Source organism: Heteronotia binoei, chromosome 21, assembly GCF_032191835.1.
Source record: "Heteronotia binoei isolate CCM8104 ecotype False Entrance Well chromosome 21, APGP_CSIRO_Hbin_v1, whole genome shotgun sequence".
NCBI lineage: Eukaryota > Metazoa > Chordata > Lepidosauria > Squamata > Gekkonidae > Heteronotia > Heteronotia binoei.
This window is the reverse complement of record NC_083243.1, coordinates 173,976,797-173,995,883: the sequence shown is the minus strand read 5'-3', so window position 1 is coordinate 173,995,883 and position 19,087 is coordinate 173,976,797. Positions and strand designations below refer to the sequence as shown.

The 19,087-nt window shown below is 46.4% G+C and overlaps 1 protein-coding gene across 4 annotated transcripts in view; it reads left to right on the top strand.

Annotated features, from left to right (window-relative positions):
- The window catches only part of ASIC4 (acid sensing ion channel subunit family member 4), a 324,105-nt gene that overhangs the window by 284,941 nt on the left and 20,077 nt on the right, over positions 1–19,087 (top strand). For all 4 annotated transcript variants that reach the window (XM_060261612.1, XM_060261613.1, XM_060261614.1 and 1 more), the window contains exons 4-9: positions 225–384; positions 1,908–1,964; positions 2,875–3,028; positions 3,222–3,313; positions 5,035–5,114; positions 8,341–8,445. In XM_060261612.1, the coding sequence (XP_060117595.1) occupies positions 225–384; positions 1,908–1,964; positions 2,875–3,028; positions 3,222–3,313; positions 5,035–5,114; positions 8,341–8,445 (648 nt within the window). The remainder of the gene's footprint in view (positions 1–224; positions 385–1,907; positions 1,965–2,874; positions 3,029–3,221; positions 3,314–5,034; positions 5,115–8,340; positions 8,446–19,087) is intronic.

Genomic DNA, 19,087 nt, shown 5'->3' with positions numbered 1-19,087 from the left:
TAGCTATATTTCCAGCCTCTGTGCTGATGGGGGCAAGGACCGAATAACCCTAGGTATATTTATGGCTCAGCTTGTAGGGCTGGAGTGCTGGAGAGCTTAACTGGAAAATGGGTTTCAGTGAAGCCAAAGCTGCGCTGGGAGAGCCCTCTCTAGTTCTCTGTCAGCCAGGGCACTGATTTCTCTTGGCACTTATCTTCTCCCCTCCACCCCTCCATATCCTGCAGCTAACATACCTGCCCCAGCCTTGGGGGAGCTGTCGGGCCAGTGTGAAGGGGGAACAGATTCTGCCTGGCTATGAGACCTACAGCATTGCCGCTTGCAGGCTGCAGTGTGAGAAAGAAGCTGTGGTGCGGAACTGCCAGTGCCGTATGGTGCATATGCCAGGTAAGGTTCCTAAGTCTTCTGTTCCTAAGCCCTGTGGAGTCCAGGACCCTCTGCTGCTTGACACACAAAATGTGCATGCTCATTCTGCACCATATTCTTGGAGTTTCCACCTTTGTTCTGTCTCAGTTCTTTTAACAGCAGTCTGATATGCAGACACTTTTCCTATCCCTTATAGGGATAGAGCCCTATAGAGCCAGTTTGGTGTAGTGGTTAAGTGTGTGGACTCTTATCTGGGAGAACCGGGTTTGATTCCCCACTCCTCCACTTGCACCTGCTGGCATGGCCTTGGGTCAGCCATAGCCCTGGCAGAGGTTGTCCTTGAAAGGGCAGCTGCTGTGAGAGCCCTCTCCAGCCCCACCCACCTCACAGGGTGTCTGTTCTGGGGGAGGAAGGGAAAGGAGATTGTGAGCCGCTCTGAGACTCTTCGGAGTGGAGGGCGGGATATAAATCCAATATCTTCTTCTTCTTCTGTGCTGGGAAAAGCCTCGCCTGCTAAATTTCTGGGTGTCCTGCTGCTATTCATGGCACAGGAGCAGGGCCAGAAAAAAGGGTGATCATGCTATTTCTTCTGTACTGCAACCTTTTCCTCTTCTGTGTCCATTGACTTAGCGGGTAGCAAGTGAAAAAGAATACCTGACCCATCTGGGGCAAACACCTTTCTGTGATCATTATGATACAACTTGCCCATGATTCATGACTTTGCCCTACTGGCAACCACCATCAGGCCTTTGAACATTCTTGAGGGGGAAAAATAAGACCACACCCCTTCCATCTATCACAGTTTTATGCTGTGCTTCCTCCAATGAGCTCAAAGCAATGTATATGGGTCTTCCTTCCTCCATCATATCCTCACAACAATGCTTTGAGGTAGGTCGGGTGTGTGATTGGTCCAAAGTCACCCAGCAAGTTTCATGAAGAGTAGGAGGTGAAACACAGATCTCTCCAGTCCTAACCAATACACAACACTGTCATATCAGAGCTCAAAGCTTATAGGGCTGGCTGTAGCCCCTCTTAACACATCTCACCTAAACCAAGAGCTGGTGTGCCCCTTTCACTCTCCCCAAGCCCACAGATGAATCAGCCACCTGCCAGCTACCTGATCTACAACACCACCATCTCTACTCCACATATCTCATCCTTCCAAGTCCAGAGGAGAAAGTGTTTTTGTTACACATACCTCATTCCTGGTGCTGGTTCCACCGTGCTCCTTCTCTACCCATTCCTAAATGAATCTTATTACCTGCTTGCTGCTTAGGTTTACCTAGTCTGCTTGGACCAAAGGCTCATTCCTTTACAGTTCCCTTGCTGCTTCTGACCTGAAAGAAGCATCTGCCCCAAGGTAGCATGGGAAAGGAAAGACTCTTCTACATATAATCCCAGGCCGCTTCCTAAAGTTACCTAAGGATATTACCAGCCTTCACCCTCCCCACAACCCAATGATGACATAGGTACTGGAATTCTGGGTAAAGGGGACACAACTAGATCCTCCTAGGCATCTCATTAACCAGATCCTTCTCTTCCAGGTAACGAATCCATCTGCTCACCCAATGTCTACATTGAATGTGCTGACCACACACTTGGTAGGTACTTCCCCAGATACTGACCAGCCCAACAGGGGGAAGTTTGGGGCAACTGATAAACCTCAAGTGGAGGAGATGGAATTTGGGGGATCCACTGTAGTGTTGGTTCTTTAGGCTCCAAGGGTGGGATAGGTGCACCAGCTTTGAGAGTCAAATTGGCTAGCACAAAGGAGGCCAGTAGCTATCACCTTGTGGAATGGAGGCATGTTATGTTTTGGGGATGGGCCTAGAGAACTCCATAAATTTCTCTTTCCCATGTTCCCATGAAGTGGGATGCACTTCATCCCAATGGTGGCTTCTTAGGCAACACAATCCATGAGCAGGGATACAACTGCTGCTTCCTTTGCCATATCATGGATGGGTGGGTGGTAGAGATGATGGCTCAGTGGTAGAGCATCTGCTTGGGAAGCAGAAGGTCCCAGGTTCAATCCCCGGCATCTCCAACTAAAAAGGGTCCAGGCAAGTAGGCGTGAAAAACCTCAGCTGGAGACCCTGGAGAGCAGGGGAGGGACAGTGGCTCAGTGGTAGAGCATCTGCTTGGGAAGCAGAAGGTCCCAGGTTCAATCCCTGGCATCTCCATCTAAAAAGGGTCCAGGCAAGTAGGCGTGAAAAACCTCAGCTAGAGACCCTGGAGAGCAGGGGAGGGACGGTGACTCAGTGGTAGAGCATCTGCTTGGGAAGCAGAAGGTCCCAGGTTCAATCCCTGGCATCTCCAAAAAAGGGTCCAGGCAAAGAGGTGTAGAAGAGCTCAGCTTGAGACCCTGGAGAGCCGCTGCCAGTCTGAGTAGACAATGCTGACTTTGATGGACCAAGCGTCTGATTCAGTATAAGGCAGCTTCATATGTTCATATGTGGTGGTATGCTCAGCAGTTCTCCCCATTATGACTAATACAGACCAATCCACTCACAGATACAGCAGTTGAGGATTCCCAGGAACGTTGTGTCTGCCCTACACCTTGCAACTTGACACGCTACGGCAAGGAGATCTCCATGGTGCGCATCCCCAACAAGGGCTCAGCCCGGTACCTTGCTCGCAAGTACAACCGCAATGAGACCTATATTAGGTGAGTGTCTCATTGTTGATAAGATCTACAATCTAGTCTGAAGCTGAGAGCAATAGGGGGATGCTCCTGCCATCAGAGGGTGAGGAACTCCAGGACACAATAAATAGGGCCAGGAGGGAATTCTGTTGGCAACAAAGTGGGAAAGTCCAGCCTGTGTGACTCCTTCTCTACCTATCTCTCCAACACTCTTTAGGGAGAACTTCCTAGTGCTGGACATCTTCTTTGAGGCACTGAACTATGAGGCAATTGAACAGAAAAAGGCCTACAACCTGGCAGGGCTTCTGGGTAAGTGAACGTGCTCAGCTATCCTGCCACCATCCTTGTGTTAGGGCAACTGCTGCAGATACAAAAAGAAAGCATCGATAAGCAGCCTGAAGGGACTGTCTTGGCCAAGCAGCATATTGCTACAACAGATGAGTCTTGCCAAGTGAAGGCGTTACAGGTTTTGGTAGCACTTCTTGGACTGTTCTGGTAATGACAGCACTTAAACGAGCAGCTACAGTCTTACATTCTGGCTTTCAACCCTGCTGGTACATGCAGCTCAGCAGACAGCAGCCCAGAGGCTTCCCCTTTCTGCAGGTCATCCCAGTGGTGCAGAGAGCAAAACTACAAGTGGTGGTGGCCATGTGTCCATCCCGTAGTTGTAGTTGTAGTTCTTTAAACATTTCTGTGAGGCCACAATCCAGAACGAGTGTGCAGGATGGCAACCTCAGGAGCTCTTGTTCCCCACCACCAAATGCCTTTTCAGGTGCAGAAACAGCCCAAAAAGTATGCTTTGAAGGTCAGGGAGACAATGGTGGTATCATCTAGATTAGATGACTGCAATGTGCTCTGCATGGGGCTTACCTTGAAGACTGTCCGTAAGCTACAGATAGGACAGAATTCTCCAGCTAGAGTGTTGTCTGGACCATATCACTTCAGTCTTGTTCCATTTACACTGGCTTCCAATTTGTTTCCAGGTTCAATTCAAGGTACTTGGTATCGCTCTTTAAAGTCTTGTATGGCTTGTGATCAACATACATTTAGGGCCTCCTTCTCCCATATGAATTTATCCTTTCACGCCTGTCCATCTTTGGAGGCCCTGCTTCGGTTGCCCCAGCCATCTACGGCTAGACAGGTGGCAACCCGGGAAAGAGCTTTTTTTGGTCCTGCCACCAAAACTTTGGCACTCCCTCCCCAGCAAGATGGGTCTGTCTTCCTGTATCGGTGTCCTCCGACAGTGGGTGAAGGCTTTTTTGTTTTTTTTCTGACATACCCCCCAAAAAGATCCTTGGCCTACCTCCTTGGTTCTGGTGATGTTTGTGTATGCATTTTCATTGAAGTATTTTTATAATTTTAAATGTTTCTAATTGTTCAAATGTTTTAGTGCTTTTATCTTCACCACCTTGGGGGCCCTGATTGGGTGGAATTAAAACGTTTTAAATGGCATTAAAATGTTTTAAACGAACAATAACTTCTGGAGCTGTTGTGCTACATGCCTGTTCTAGATCAAGGCCTCGCAGCTGTCTTCTAAAGAACTACAGATTCTTCTAAATGGTGCCAGTCATGGAATGGACTCATGGCCACTGTCATTTGTGGTTTGGCCTAAGGCACCTGGATCTTTTCCTGCTCCAGCCCTGGTTCAAGATCCCTGGCATCCTGCACACTGTTGAACTGAGACTCCCAGCAAGAGACACCTCTGCCATCCTATCCCATCTCCACTGTGCCTGCTCCTGGAGCTGTATCAAAGGCCCCCTTCTTCCATCCTGAATCAGGGAAAGAACACTGTCTCACAGAGCTCCCATAAGAAATAGGATAATAGCCCCAAAGAAAAAGACGTGACGCTAATTCTTCTGCCACTCTGGTTCTGTCTCCACCTTTCCCTTATAACCCATTCTCTGATAAGCAACGAAGCAGCAGTTGCCTTGCACGGGACTCTGTCGCTCTCCCTACCACCAACCTCTTTCCAGCAGTTGACCTGCTTTCGGTGTTTTCTCTTCCATCCTAACTGTCTTGTTTCCTGCTAGGGGACATTGGAGGCCAGATGGGCCTGTTCATTGGAGCCAGCGTCCTCACTGTCTTGGAAATCCTTGACTACATTTATGAGGTGAGGGCAATAGTAAGGCAGGCAGGAAAGTGCTTGTGTGGAACTGGCTCAGACTTGCGGTGGAACATGGTTATGGGCTGGCAAAGCCCTCCTCACACCTACGTACAGTTTTGGGGCCTGGCTGTGAGGCCACAGGGACATCAGGGTAAGAAAAGCCCCCCCACACACACACACACACAGAGATGCACACCATTAGCATCAGGACCAACCAAATATGGAGCAGAGGTCCATCAGTGGCTATTAGCCGCAGTGTGTGTGTATGTATAATTTTTTTTGCCGCTGTGTGACACAGAGTGTTGGACTGGATGGGCCATTGGCCTGATCCAACATGGCTTCTCTTATGTTCTTAACCAAGTGACTGCAGCAAAATTGGCAGCAGGGTCAGCCCTAGGGCACATAGTGCCCCAGGAAGTTTTGCTGCCCCGCCCCCTGCTGTGCCCTGTGGCAGGGCATCCCACCACCGTCCCCCACCATGGCATCTCCTCCCTCCCTCGTCCCTTTGTCACAGTTTTAATGCCTGAGAACAGGTGGTGAAGCGCCATGCTCCTGGGCTCTTTAAAGTCTGGCCCTTCCCCCCACAATCAGCTGATTGGTGGTAAAATCGCGCCGGGGGCTCCTATGCTACCCCTTGGGCATGCTCAAGATCAGCACCGGGGCAGCAGCAACGATCCAGTCACTGAAAGAGTGGTCATGCCGCTTTCTTCTCCCCACTTTCTTCCTGGATTGCGTGGGAAGAAAGTGGGGAGGAGGCAGTGGTGTGGCCGCTCTTTCAGTGGCTGGATCGCTGCTGCTGCCCCAGCGCTGATTGTGAGTGCACCTGAGGGGCAGCATTGGAGCCCCCAGCCCCCAGTGTGGTTTTACAAGCTGATTGGCAGGGTGGGGTCAGCCTTTAACGAGCCAGGGAGTGCAGTGCTTTACTGCCCATTCCCCGGCATTAAAATTTTGATGGAGGGAGGAGGAGGCAAATAGGGATTTGCCTAGGGGCAGGGCAGGAGGGGAGGCCGAATTTGGTGCTGGCAGGCACCCTAGGCAAATGCCTAGTTTGCCTAGTGGACAGGCCGGCCCTGATTGGTAGGGTAGGAAAAACCCTCCCCGCACCCATATGGCCCAGCAGAAGGCCCAGTTGGAGGCCTGCAGAAGCAAAAGGTGGAAGCAGCTAGGGAAGGCAGGCAGGGTGAATCCAGGCAGACTCACTTGCAAGAGCAGCTTGCAAAGAAAGCAGGGAGGAGGCCCCACCACCAGCTTACCCAGGGACAGCTGACCAGGGTGACAAAGCTGGAACAGGCCAGAGACAGGAGCCACAGAAGGGACCTGGAGATAGGCAGAGGCAGGGTGTAGTGACTTTCTAGGAGCATCACTAGTCAGCAAGAGGTTATGTTGAAGCCTCAAGTCAGGGAATGCTGATAAGGAAGGAAAGCACAGAGGGAAGCCCACTGGCTCAGGAACTGGGAATGAGCTAAGCCCCACCCCTAACTGGAGGTAGGGTTGCCAAGTCCAATTCAAGAAATATCTGGGGACTTTGGGGGTGGAGCCAGGAGACTTTGGGGGTGGAGCCAGGAGACGCTGGGGGCAGAGCCAGGAGCCAGGGTGTGACAAGCATAATTGAACTCCAAGGGAGTTCTGGCCATCACATTTAAAGGGACAGCACACATTTTAGAATGCCTTCCTTCCATAGAAAATAATGAAGGATAGGGGCACCTTCTTTTGGGGCTCATAGAATTGGACTCCCTGGTCCAATCTTTTTGAAACTTGGGAGGTATTTTGGGGAGAGGCACTAGATGCTATACTGAAAATTTGGTGCCATTATCTCATAAAACAGGGGCCCCCAGAGCCCCCGATACCTGCAGATCAATTCCCCATCATTCCGTATGCTATTTGGCGCCTCTACCTCAAAAAAACAGCCCCCCCCCCGAGCCCCTGACACCCGCGGATCAATTCCCCATCATTCCCTATGGGAATCATTCCTGGAGGTGCATAATGGCTATGGGGGTGGAGCTTCCCCCGCCGGCCAGCTGGCTGGGGGAGGGGGGAAGCCTGTAAAACCAGGGGATCCCCCGCTGGGACCTGGGGATTGGGAAGCCTAACTGGAGGGCATTGGAAAAGTCCAGAGTGGCCCTACCTTGTCCAGACAGGCCTTCATTAAGCACAACTCCAAGGCAGTATGGGAGGACAGGCCCAGCTGAACCTAAGCAATCAGAGGGTGGGCCAAGGGCTGGGGAGAGGGGGCTAAAGGTGTTGTGAATTTCCCTCCCCCACCATCCTTTGCTGAGATGCGTATGGCGTGTGCGAAAGAGAGAAGTCCAGAGGGCATACCCACCCTAATCTGCAACCCCCAGGAGGTGAAGTCTGACAAAGAATATCAAGCTATGCCTGAGAGCAGCAGCAGAGAGGTAGATCACATACCCATGCACTACTTTCCCAACCATTTATGCCCTCCTGAATGATTCCGGCAGCCTTGATGACCTCTCAGCAGAGGCAATGCCTCCCCCCCCCCAACGTTTGTGGAACCCCCAGCCTGCTGCTAGGGGCTAAGCCAATAACATCTGGTCCAGCTCCATCCTTTGCCTCTCGTTCTTTGATTCTAGCAAGGACCTTTCACACAGGCTTTGCCCATGCAGAATACAGGGCTTCAGCTACTCCAAGGCTTTATAACTCTAGAAAAGCTATTACCCTTGAGGATCTGGATGTTGTCTAGCACAGTGACATAAAGCAAAGAGAAAGAGAGTGAAGGGTGAGTTCCTACTAGTAGTTGGAATCACAGAATCATAGAGTTGGAAGGGACCTCCAGGGTCATCTAGTCCAACCCCCTACACAATGCAGGAAACTCACAAACAGCTCCCCCTAAATTCACAGGATCCGCATTGCTGTCAGATGGCCATCTAGCCTCTGTTCTAAAACCTCCAAGGAAGGAGAGCCCACCACCTCCCAAGGAAGCCTGTTCCACTGAGGAACTGCTCTAACGGTCAGGAAGTTCTTCCTAATGTTGAACCGGAAACTCTTTTGATTTAATTTCAACCCATTGGTTCTGGTCCTACCTTCTGGGGCCACAGAAAACAATTCCACACCATCCTCTATATGACAGCCCTTCAAGTACTTGAAGATGGTGATCATATCACCTCTCAGAATCAGATATGTTTGTGTGCTAAATGCTTACATATATCTCCTGTAGGCTGCAAAGTACCCATATCCAGCTACCATTCTTCTTGTTGCTTTCGTTGCCTCCCAGGTGATCCGTGACAAAGTAGCCCATGGCCTAAGACGCCCGAAGCCACCTCTGAAGAAGCCTTCAGGGAGCATTGCCACCTTGGGACTGGAGGAGATCAAGGAGCAGGTAAACATGATGCCACAAGTGTAGATTGGAAGGACCAATGGAAATGAGGGAGTGCCTTCCCAACTCTGAAACCTGTCCACTGGGTAGAAGGGAAAGAGAGCAGAAACAGGATGGTGCTTTGGCAGATCCTCACAGCAGCCAATGATATCAGAAAATGGTATGGAAAGACATGAGAGCGTCATTTGGACACTATAAGCTTTGTGTCTGACTGTCCAGTTTGTAGGAGGTGAGTATTGTTAGGGCCTTTCACACCTGACTCTTAGCATCTAGTAATCAAGCACACTGTGTGATGTGTAATATAATGCTGAAGATAATTGCTGTTAATAACGGCACAATGCCTCAGTGTTATGTGCAGTACAATAATTAAGTTAGAAGGGAACAAGCCCTGCCTGCAGAGGGTACCAAAAAAGAGCCCAATTCAGCTTGCACACCTGATTACTGTCTGTTTCTCATGAGCAACTGATCTGGCTTAAAACCGATGCTGTGTAAAACCAAGCGTTAATATATACAGTTTATGCAGTACAAACAGTCCCTATATATACCTGTACAATACAGTACAATACAGTAAAGTATTACAGTTGACAGTCTGCCAGCTAATTAAGATACGATTTGATATCTTCTTCAGAATTATTTCTGTTACAGTCACAACAGTCTTGTTGGATCCTGGCCTTATACAGTTGTTGTAGGCTGTAGTTTATATCAGCCAATCACAGAAGGAACAAAGAGGGCATTTCAAACATAACTCTGTGATCCAGTTTCTCGTACACAGTTCTGCTAAAAGGAAGCTCTAGTACGCATTACCTTCTGTAGTTTCCTACAGAAACCTCCGTTCTTTTATGTTTTCTTAAACTCAACACTGGCATCTAGTCTTGCACGTGCCCAGTATCTTTTTTTAAAGTCACAACATGCACAATGTTAACATGCTAGAGAGCTGTAGCCTGGACAAGCAGCAAGCTGGCCTGTATAGTAGAGTTGCACACTTAGGGGCCCTTTTTAAATGAGATGCTGGACAGGTGCCATCTTAAATAGGTAAGTCCTTCTGTTCCTGCACATTTAAATTAGGCCTTAATGTTCTGAAGCCCCCTTGCTGGTTTCCTTAGCCAGGATCCAATTGGCATGGGAAACTGATGACAGTGACCAGAATATAGGATATTGATTACTTCCTAAGAATCTGAGTTACATGATGAAATGGAGCAGTCTGCTTTCCAAACAGTTAGAGAAGATAAATCAAACCTGACTTCAAGAAACAGGAGTCAGCACCAGTGACTACAGAGAAAGCTGTGCATCCGGAGAGAGAGCTTCCAACTGAAAATGCGTTTAGCAAAGCTTTTCTTACATAGATAGATGATCAGCTGGAAGCCCTAGGCAAAATTTTGCCCCTCCAGGTGTTCTCCAACTTCTGCATTGCTAACAACAATCACTGGAGAAATGCAGATGGGCAATATTCGTGGCAATAGCAGCTGGTGGGAGGCCCTGGAAGGAAACGGGTTGAGGCCTAGACTCATCACTTACTCCCTTCTCAACAAGATCCTTTCAGGAAAACTCTTTGCTGACCGAAGGTTTACAGAGAAGTCCTTTAGCTTTTTAGAACTATCCCTCTTTTCCTTCCTCCAAACTGAATAGAATGCATTCTCAGTTTGGATGATGCGATCAAGGAGATATATCAAAGGACCAAAATGGACATTCATCAGAAACTGTTGTGCATAGAAATTCACCCACCTCTGTGGACTGTAAATGAAGCAAACTGGTACAAAAGGAGATGATACGAGTTAAAACTGGATATGGCTGAGTGAGTAAACATAACCAGCAACAGTAGCTGTCCCCCCAGACAAAGGGGATGGTGTATTCTACTGCCCTAGCTCACAGAGAGCTAACCAGCATTCAGAAAGCAGCCTTAACACCAATGATATTAAAAGAGAGGTCAGATAATATGAAAGGCTCCAGTATTTGAACAGCTTGAAATAACACTGCAGGTTGTTTGCTCACCTATGAAAATGAGCTAGCTAAAGAATGTATATCTCATAAGTTGCTGATAAATCTCGGACCTAAAGCAACGAAGAAGCTGATAGGGCTGTTTAACAGTTGAAAAGCATACTGGGAAAATACTTGAGATTTGAATAGAAGCTAAAGTTGTTGCCTTATTAGAGCCAAATAAATATACAGAATTTTTTTTAAAACCCTAGACCGAGACTAGTGAGTGTATTCCACCCACAGAAATAGGTTTTGGCACACCAGTTACCTTCAGCAGTGCCAAGGAGCTGCTGCTAAGAGGAAGAAGAAAACTGGATCCAGTGCTAAGAAATCTGAAAGCAGAACTGAATGGATTCCTCATTCAAAAGATCACTGTGCAGCTGAAAAGACCACTGGTGTCTGCAGATCTGCCCTAGATCCGAACGACGAGTCTAGAAAGCTTCCCTAAGGAATCTCTAGTTTAAAAACCTGAAGGTGTGCAGAACAGATTATGTAAATACTTAATCTTCATTTGCTTCCTGTATTTTATTGTGGAAAATGTATTTGAGAGAAAGGTTTCATCCTCTTCTTCCCCCCCCCCCCACCTTTACAAAGATTTTTGGACTACCCTGACCTAGATAGCCAGGCAAGTCTGATCTTGTCACACACACACACACAAACACACAATAAAGATACCAAAAAAAGGTTTTTTGGCTGAGACTGTGATAGAAGCTTTGGGAAAGGGATAAAGGACAGAGGGGCAAAGAGAAAGCATGTCTGTGGGGTATGGGGACATCTTTTGAGAGCCATAGGGAGGTAGCTGGGAGCTGCTCTGAGCTAGCACATTTCCAGATTTGCTTTCAGGACAATGAAGACTGAGATCCTGCTTTTATTTTATATGAAAATTGTGATTCTTAGGCTGAGTGGGTAGAGTCATTGGCATAACCAATTTTGAAATAAAGGGAAAAAATACTAATTGTAGCATGGCTCTCACATACAGACAAACACAAGAAGTTGCCTTATACTGAGACTGATTCCCCACTAGTTGCTGTGCAGGTGCATTTTGACCCACAGCTCCCTTCCATTTCCCTTTCAGCTTCCTGATCTCTAAAAACCAAGACCAGGAAGCTACGAGGGAAATTGGAGGGAGCCACAGGTCAAAATGTGCCTGCTGATATATCTCAAACCTAAAAGTGGGGAATCAATCACTTGAGCTGGGGAAAGCAGAAGCCCTGGGGTGGAGCAACCGCTACTGAGGAATCTGGCTTAGTCAGGCCATTGTTCTACCAGGGTCAGTCAGTGTTGTCTGCTTTCCAGGATTATCCCTGACTGTTCTTTCTGTGCTCAAGGTATATTCGTATTGCCTCTTAGACAATATACAGAAGAGCGATTCCAGAGAGTTGTGCAAACTGCAATAGTTTCTGTAGATAGTATGGAGGGTAGTGCTACTGTGAACCACAGAAGACACCTGAAAAGAGCAAAAACTTCTGAGATTCCCCCGATTGTTTGGCTAATGGCCTTATTACTAGATATTGGCAGTTTTTCATTGAGATGAATAGGAAGAGAAATAGGTGGCAGAGATAGAGAATCAGAGTCTGTCTGCTATTTAGGCACCAGTGGGTTTTTTTTTTTAAATAGTTTCTTTCTGCCTCTGCAGATCTGTCTGTCCTGATAACCTTTGCACACCTAGCCAAGAACAAAAAAGGCTCAAAATCTTTGAGTAGGAGAGGATGTTCTTACAAAGCTTAGTGGGTATAATAAGGACTGTTTTAATACCACTAGTACAAGGTCTCCAGTTTGTGCCATTTCCCTTGTGAAATGATTATAGCTGCTGGAAATTATATCGCTCATATATTAAAAGGTCAACGCTTGCTTGTCTACTTGGAAGTCACACTAAGCCGTTCTTTCTCAATCAAACTGCCCATTCCAAAACCAGGGAGGAAAAAAAAAATCAGCAACATAATTTTGTACCTCACATGCTGGCAGAAATTAAATGGTACCCAGATGCACAAACACTCTCAGCTCCCCGTACTGGCTCTGCTGAATGCTGTCTCCCTGCCCAGTACTGTCCAGCCCATGGCAAGAAGATCAATGTGGAACTAAATTGCATCTTCTGAATCATTACTGGAACCCTGAGACTCACGCAGATGCAATGTTCTTTGTACTAACTTGGAAGCACTGCCCCACCATCAATCCACTGAAAGGTAGTGTGTCATCAAGGACGGTGGAAACAGATGGAGGATCCAGGTCACCCTTTTGTTCAGACATGAATGGATGGCTCGGAGGCTGGGATTCAGGTACAGATTCAAGGACACAGAACCTGTGGAAAAGAGAAAATTGACACAGAGACTGAGAAGTCGGAGTGAGTAGACTCGCCTTTCCCCAGGTGCAGATACTAAATTCGGAGGGAGCTCTTGCTACTGAAGTGGAGAATTGATGACTAATTAGTGTCTACTGAAGTAAGCTTACAGTGAATCTGGGCTGGCCTGTGCAATCTGTATAAGAGACCTGGGCAGGAGTGATTGGGATTTGGCCTCCTGGGTTGTGGGCTGGTGCCCTTTGTATGAGCTACCTAAGGATGGGGCCATATTGCTCTTTCAAGCTCCATAGCCAGCCCTTGGTTCCTCCTGACCCATCCTGGTGACATATTCTTCCAAGTCTGGGTTTTCCAGTTCATGTTCCCTGCTTTGTAGTTTCTACTGCCAGCTCTTTCAACTAAATCTGGCTTCATTTCTTCTCTACTCTGGTTATCCATGTTCCACTTGTCTGAATTGGACATCTTAGTCACTTTCAAGCCCTACCTTGCAATACTTTGTTCTTCTGAATTGATTCTGGTGCAAATTTCATTGCACTATTCAACTCACATTCATATTGATCTTCTCTCATTGCTCCATTCAACTCCAGTCACTCTCCTGCCAGGATTCACATATCAGTTCCTTCCCATGTACTTAGCTGTCTAAGGCACAGTATTGACCAAATGCTAGTAACTTAGGGCTAATTCAATTATTAATTGTGGTAGTAAAGACCTCACTGAAAGACTGAACTCTCCTAATTTTCAGGGTGGGGGGGTGGAAGTTAATGTGTTTGGAAGTACTCCCGTGTGAAAAACTTGACAAGTGTAAAGAAAAGATTCCATGCTGTACCTGATGTTATATGAAGAGGAAGTTTTTCATAAGGGGTATGATTTTCACATGAATCTTATGCATCATAAACAAGCAGTAAATACACAACTTAGAGCTTTAAATGCCCAAACCTTCTGGACACAAGTTAACCTCATTTCCAAACACTGGTCTCTGCAGCTTGCAGCATTTGCTGCAGAAGCACATAGTAGAACCCATCTTTCCCACAGAAAGAAGCCATCACAATGGAGTTGGGCTGTTCTTATAGAATGTATAAACTGGCAGAAGAAAGTTCTAATGTGAAATTAAGCATGCATGTTGTTGAGGACCGGTTCTTGCTATACATTTTGTATTCAGGTTGGGCATCCATACTTGAGTACAAATATCTTATGAAAAGCAGCCCATGTGTAGGCCGCAATGTGTTTTTAACACCAGAATACTGAGTGACTTCATAGGTGTGTGTTGTTTGTCCTCATGTGCACATGTATTATAATGTCCTTATTGTGTAAATCATTTGGGGGTTGTATATTATCTGGTCACTTCTGTATGGTGAAGGGAGAGAATGCTATACAAGCAGTGAAGGCTAGGCCTAGAGGAAGTCAGATCAGGCATTTGCCAGGCCCCTGCTCTGACAAGGATCTGCTATCCCAACCATTTTGCCATTGACACTTTGAGCGAGAGAAATCTCATTTGGCACATCTCACCTCTTCCATATTAAGTGGGCTCACTTAGAGTGTCTTGCCCAAGGTACCCCCAAATGCTGAAACTGAATATAATGTGGCTGTATGAGGATGAGTGTGTTTGTGATTCAGAGGGAACTCTATTGTTTGCCTCTAATCCCATATAACCACAAAGGGTTTTATATATAAACATACACCATCTGCTTTCAGCCTGGTCCGAGCATGAGCATTTCTGCTGAGTCATTCAATATCCAAGGAATCCTGATGTTATAGAAAGATAAAATGCAAGCAGCAAAAGCAGTGAATTAAAAGGTCCATCAAATATGCTGGGTTTTGGCTGCTGCTAGAGCCATCAGACAAGGAATAACTAATTAGCAGGCTGAGTTTACTTTAATTTCCTGCCACTGCCAACATTTAAGTCAATAAAAGCTAGAAATCCTTGCAGTTCAACCTGGCTGCAGCTAGAGCTGTAAATAAGGCCAACCGCCAGAGAACTTCCTAGACAGGCCTTGGTTCAGTGCAGGCTTGGTTCCCATTAGGTTGGCTGACTAGATTTTGAAAGACGGAGATTCCTTGTGTGGTAGCAAGCTCTGTCAGTAAAACACTCCTCCACCAGAAGGGCTAGGCTCATGCTAAGGCAGAGGCTGTGGTGAGGGAGCAATATCTGGTATTCTGTGTGAGCAGCTGTAGATTTACAGACTTAAATGTCAAGCCAAATTCCTGAAAAAAAAAGTTCTTTGTTCTTATTCTGATTTTGGACAAAAAGCTGCAATCCTGATTCATTAAAATCAATGTGAGTTTCAACACTGGTTCTCCTCTGGGTAGGATTGTAGCCAGCATCCAATACTATTCCTGGCATAGGGCATATCTGCACTGCAGGCAAGCTATTAGGTGCAATATGGGCTCGCTCCTTACGCTGAGCGGAGAGACAACACAAATGTAGTTGTAGGCTCTTGAACACAATTGGTTTCTGCATGGGTTATTCTAGAGCAACTGGCCTGTACCTGAAGAATATCTGGCTAGGAATTCTTATGTGCATAATTATTTGGCCTGTACTTAAAACAAACGCCCACTCCCCGGCAACCCTGTTGTACACATTGTTCAGTTGGGCATTCATTTGGCTTTTTTTGCACTTGGTTTCTCATTTGCACAGCTTGCATGGATGAAAAGCATGGCATGGAATGTGTTTTGTACAAGAAGGCCAAACTCTTGGCATTATCTTAAAATGTCAGATAGCAGGGCTGGGAAAGCCCTTTTCCTTAGATCCTGGGGAGCTGCCACTAGTTAAGAGCAGACAGGACTATCCTGGTTAGCTAGTAGGCAATTCCACATATCCTAAACCAGCCAGTGTGCATGGCTATTGTAGCCCATCTTTGTTTTACTTTGGTTTTGGTTTTTTGTCCCCCCCCCCCCCAATTCTTATAATGCAAACCATTACAGCAGAATTTGGTTGTTTATTCGGTATTTAATAGGAGAGGAAATCCGTGGGAAAAACTATTTTTAAAAAAATCCAGGAGTGCAAGTAAGAAGGTTAAGAAAGGATAATAGCCCTGACACTGGATTTGCAGAATGTCTACCAAAATTATTTTGTAGCAGATGCAACAGCAACAGGCCAATCTACATCTTCATGTTACAGCACAAGATGTCAGTTTAGATTATACTAGGCAGATGCAGGGGAGATATGTGTTACTCTGTGGACCCTTCTAGTTAGATGCATCAAACAGATGCTACAAATCAACATTGATCTGTGATAAACAGAGAGAGGTCTGGTATGGCTACTAAACTGTGTGGCCACAGCACCATCTTCTGGCCAGAAGAACAGACTCTGAACAAGACAATACTTATGGATGGGCACAAACTGGACCACAAAGTAACATTTGTCACAAATTTTGTCCTGTTTGTGGTTTGCGAACCAAAATTTATGGCAGGTCTACCATCATGAACTTCCATGAACTTTTAAAGCAGTTTGTGGTGGTTTAGATGTTGTGGTTTATCTAGCTTGTAGATAAAGCAGAAAGCAGGGGTTTAAAGGGACTCCAAGTCCTTTTAAATTCCTGCTTTTTGTCCCCCCACCCCCCGCCCCAAAAAAGCTGCAAAAACAGCTGAGTGGTGGGGAGTAGCCTGTTTCCTGCCACTCAGCTGTTTCAGGCTGCCTTTTGTAGTCCCTTTAAAGTTTAAAGGGAGTGCACAAGACAGCCCAAAACACTTGAGCGAGGGACTTCGGTGGGGGACATGAACTGGTTCAGTTCACAAATGAACCTCCTGGTTCAGTTTGGTTTGTGGTTCACTCATGAAACATGAACCAGCTCGAACCACATTTTTCCACTTCATGCCCATCCCCAATAAAAACTTATCCTTTGCAGGAAAGCTAGCATTTTCAAGGACTCCTAAGAGTATTCCAACATGAAGGCATGTGCAGGAGCCTAGTTGCTAAGACTCTGGAAAGTTTATACTAATTTAATTCCTTACCTGCCCAAACCTTTTCGGAAGACCAGAGAACCTGCTGCCGGTGTATTCAACTCGGGTGGTATGTTGTGGAGGCTAAGTAGACACACACACACATATATACACTCTCTCACTCACATTCGCGCGCACACACACAACCATTCAGAGAATTATCACAGGGGTCTGAAGAACAGGGTTGTTTGTGCAATAGATGGCTTACAGCCGTTGTCCTTTTATTATTTACTCATACAAGGTGGTAATACCTTGCCTTTCCAAAAAAAGTGTCCAAGGCAATTAACATAAATCAAAATAAGTCAATAAATTGTTTTTAAAATTATAAAATATACCAGGGGTGGCCAACGGTAGCTCTGCAGATGTTTTTTTTTTTTTTTTGCCTGCAACTCCCATCAGCCCCAACCATTGGCCATGCTGGCTGGGGCTGATGGGAGTTGTAGGCAAAAATATCTGGAGAGCTACTGTTGGCCACCCCTGAAATATACAGTAGCAATATAAAACAATGACATAATTTGCAGCACTAAAACAAATACAGCAATATGACTATAAATAACATCCAAATACACTCTGGAATACTTTTATACAGCAGCAGATAAAAGTTCCAAATAAAACTTTAAAAAATATTAAAAGCAGATAAAATCTTTTATGTATCAGTGGATAAACTTCTCAGCCCAATTCACTTAGTGCAAATGTGGAGAATTGTTCATTTTAGATGTTTATACCCTGCTTTCTTCCCCCAGTGGGGCCTTAAAGTAACTTACAACATCATTCGCCTCTGCTCAATTTTATCTTCTTAACAGCCACCTTGTGAAATAGATTAGGCTGAGACAAAGATATCCAGTGCGCTTCCACAGCAGAATGGGGATTCATATGGGAGTCTCCATGACTTAACTCTTAAATCACTGCACCCCCCCCCCCCCCCAGTGTATCCCCTAGCTCTCAACAGTGAATAACAGATATATAAGTATCACAAAAGAGCAAGATTTTGATTTCCCTAGAATGCTTTCCCTGGATGTGCAGTAAAAAAAAGACTGGGGGAGAAAAGACCCCATGTTTGGACACTATGATATGGTTTATGATTTATTTTTTTACTTATAACCCACCCTTCCCCTCATGCTTCTCTACAACAGCTGAGCAGCTATTCTTCACTGCTGTGTTATTTGCTTCCTCTACTGCTAGCACTTCTGTGTGCAGAAGGGCTCCTTGAAAAGCATTGTTCTTGCCTGCCTGGAATTGCTAGTGGCAAAGGCAGCAATCATAGTAGAAGGAAGCCGCTGAAGCAACTGGGAGAACAATGTCATAAGGCCCATGCCAATGTCTGCAGTCTACAGAGTCTCCAAATAGGGTTGCCAGGTCTGACTCAAGAAATATCTGGGGACTTTGGGGGTGGAGCCAGAAGACATTGGGGGTGGAGCCAGGGCCAAGGATGTGACAAGCACAATTGAATTCCGAAGGGAGTTCTGGCCATCACATTTAAAGGGACGGCACACCTTTTCAATTGCTTCCTTCCAAAGGAAATAATGAAGGATAGGGGCACATTCTTTTGGGGCTCATAGAATTGGACCCCCTGGTCCAATATTTTTGAAACTTGGTGGGTATTTTGGGGAGAGGCGCTAGATGCTATACTGAAAATTTGGTGCCTCTACTTAAAAAAAAGCAGCCCCCCCCAGAGCCCCAGATACCCACAGATCAATTCTCCGTTATTCCCTATGGCAGGGGTGGCCAACGGTAGCTCTCCAGATGTTTTTTGCCTATAACTCCCATCAGCCCCGGCCATTGGCCATGCTGGCTAGGCCTGATGGGAGTTGTAGGCAAAAAACATCTGGAGAGCTACTGATGGCCACCCCTTGCCCTATGGGAATCGGTCTCCATAGGGAATAATGGAGTTCCAGCAGACATTCCCCCCCCCTTTCTGATGACCCTGAAGTGGAGGGAGGGCCTCCAAACTGGGGGATCCCCTGCCCCCACCTGGGGATTGGCAAGCCTATCTTCAAATGGAAGACAGACTATGTTGCAGAGGTAAATGAACTGGAGAGTGTTGGGTGAAGTCACAGGGCTTTTTTTGTAGCAGGAACTCCTTTGCATATTAGGCCACACACCCCTGATGTAGCCAATCCTACTGGAGCTTACAGTAGGCTCTGTACTAAGAGCCCTGTAAGCTCTTGGAGGATTGGCTACATCAGTGTGAGGAGCATTCTTCTTTGAAAACGCAAAAGCCAGAAGTAGATTCTTAACATTTTTCACTTGGGCCATTACAGCTATGAGAACTTTTCTCTTTGAGCTCTTATCCTTAGAACAACGTTGTGAAATAAATTAGCTTAACTGGCCCAAGGTGGGCTTCAGGGTGCGGTGGGGCTTTAAACTGTGCGTAAAAGTAGCTGGTCTTACACTGTAGAAAATTATACCAATATATGCATATATTTTTACTTAAGA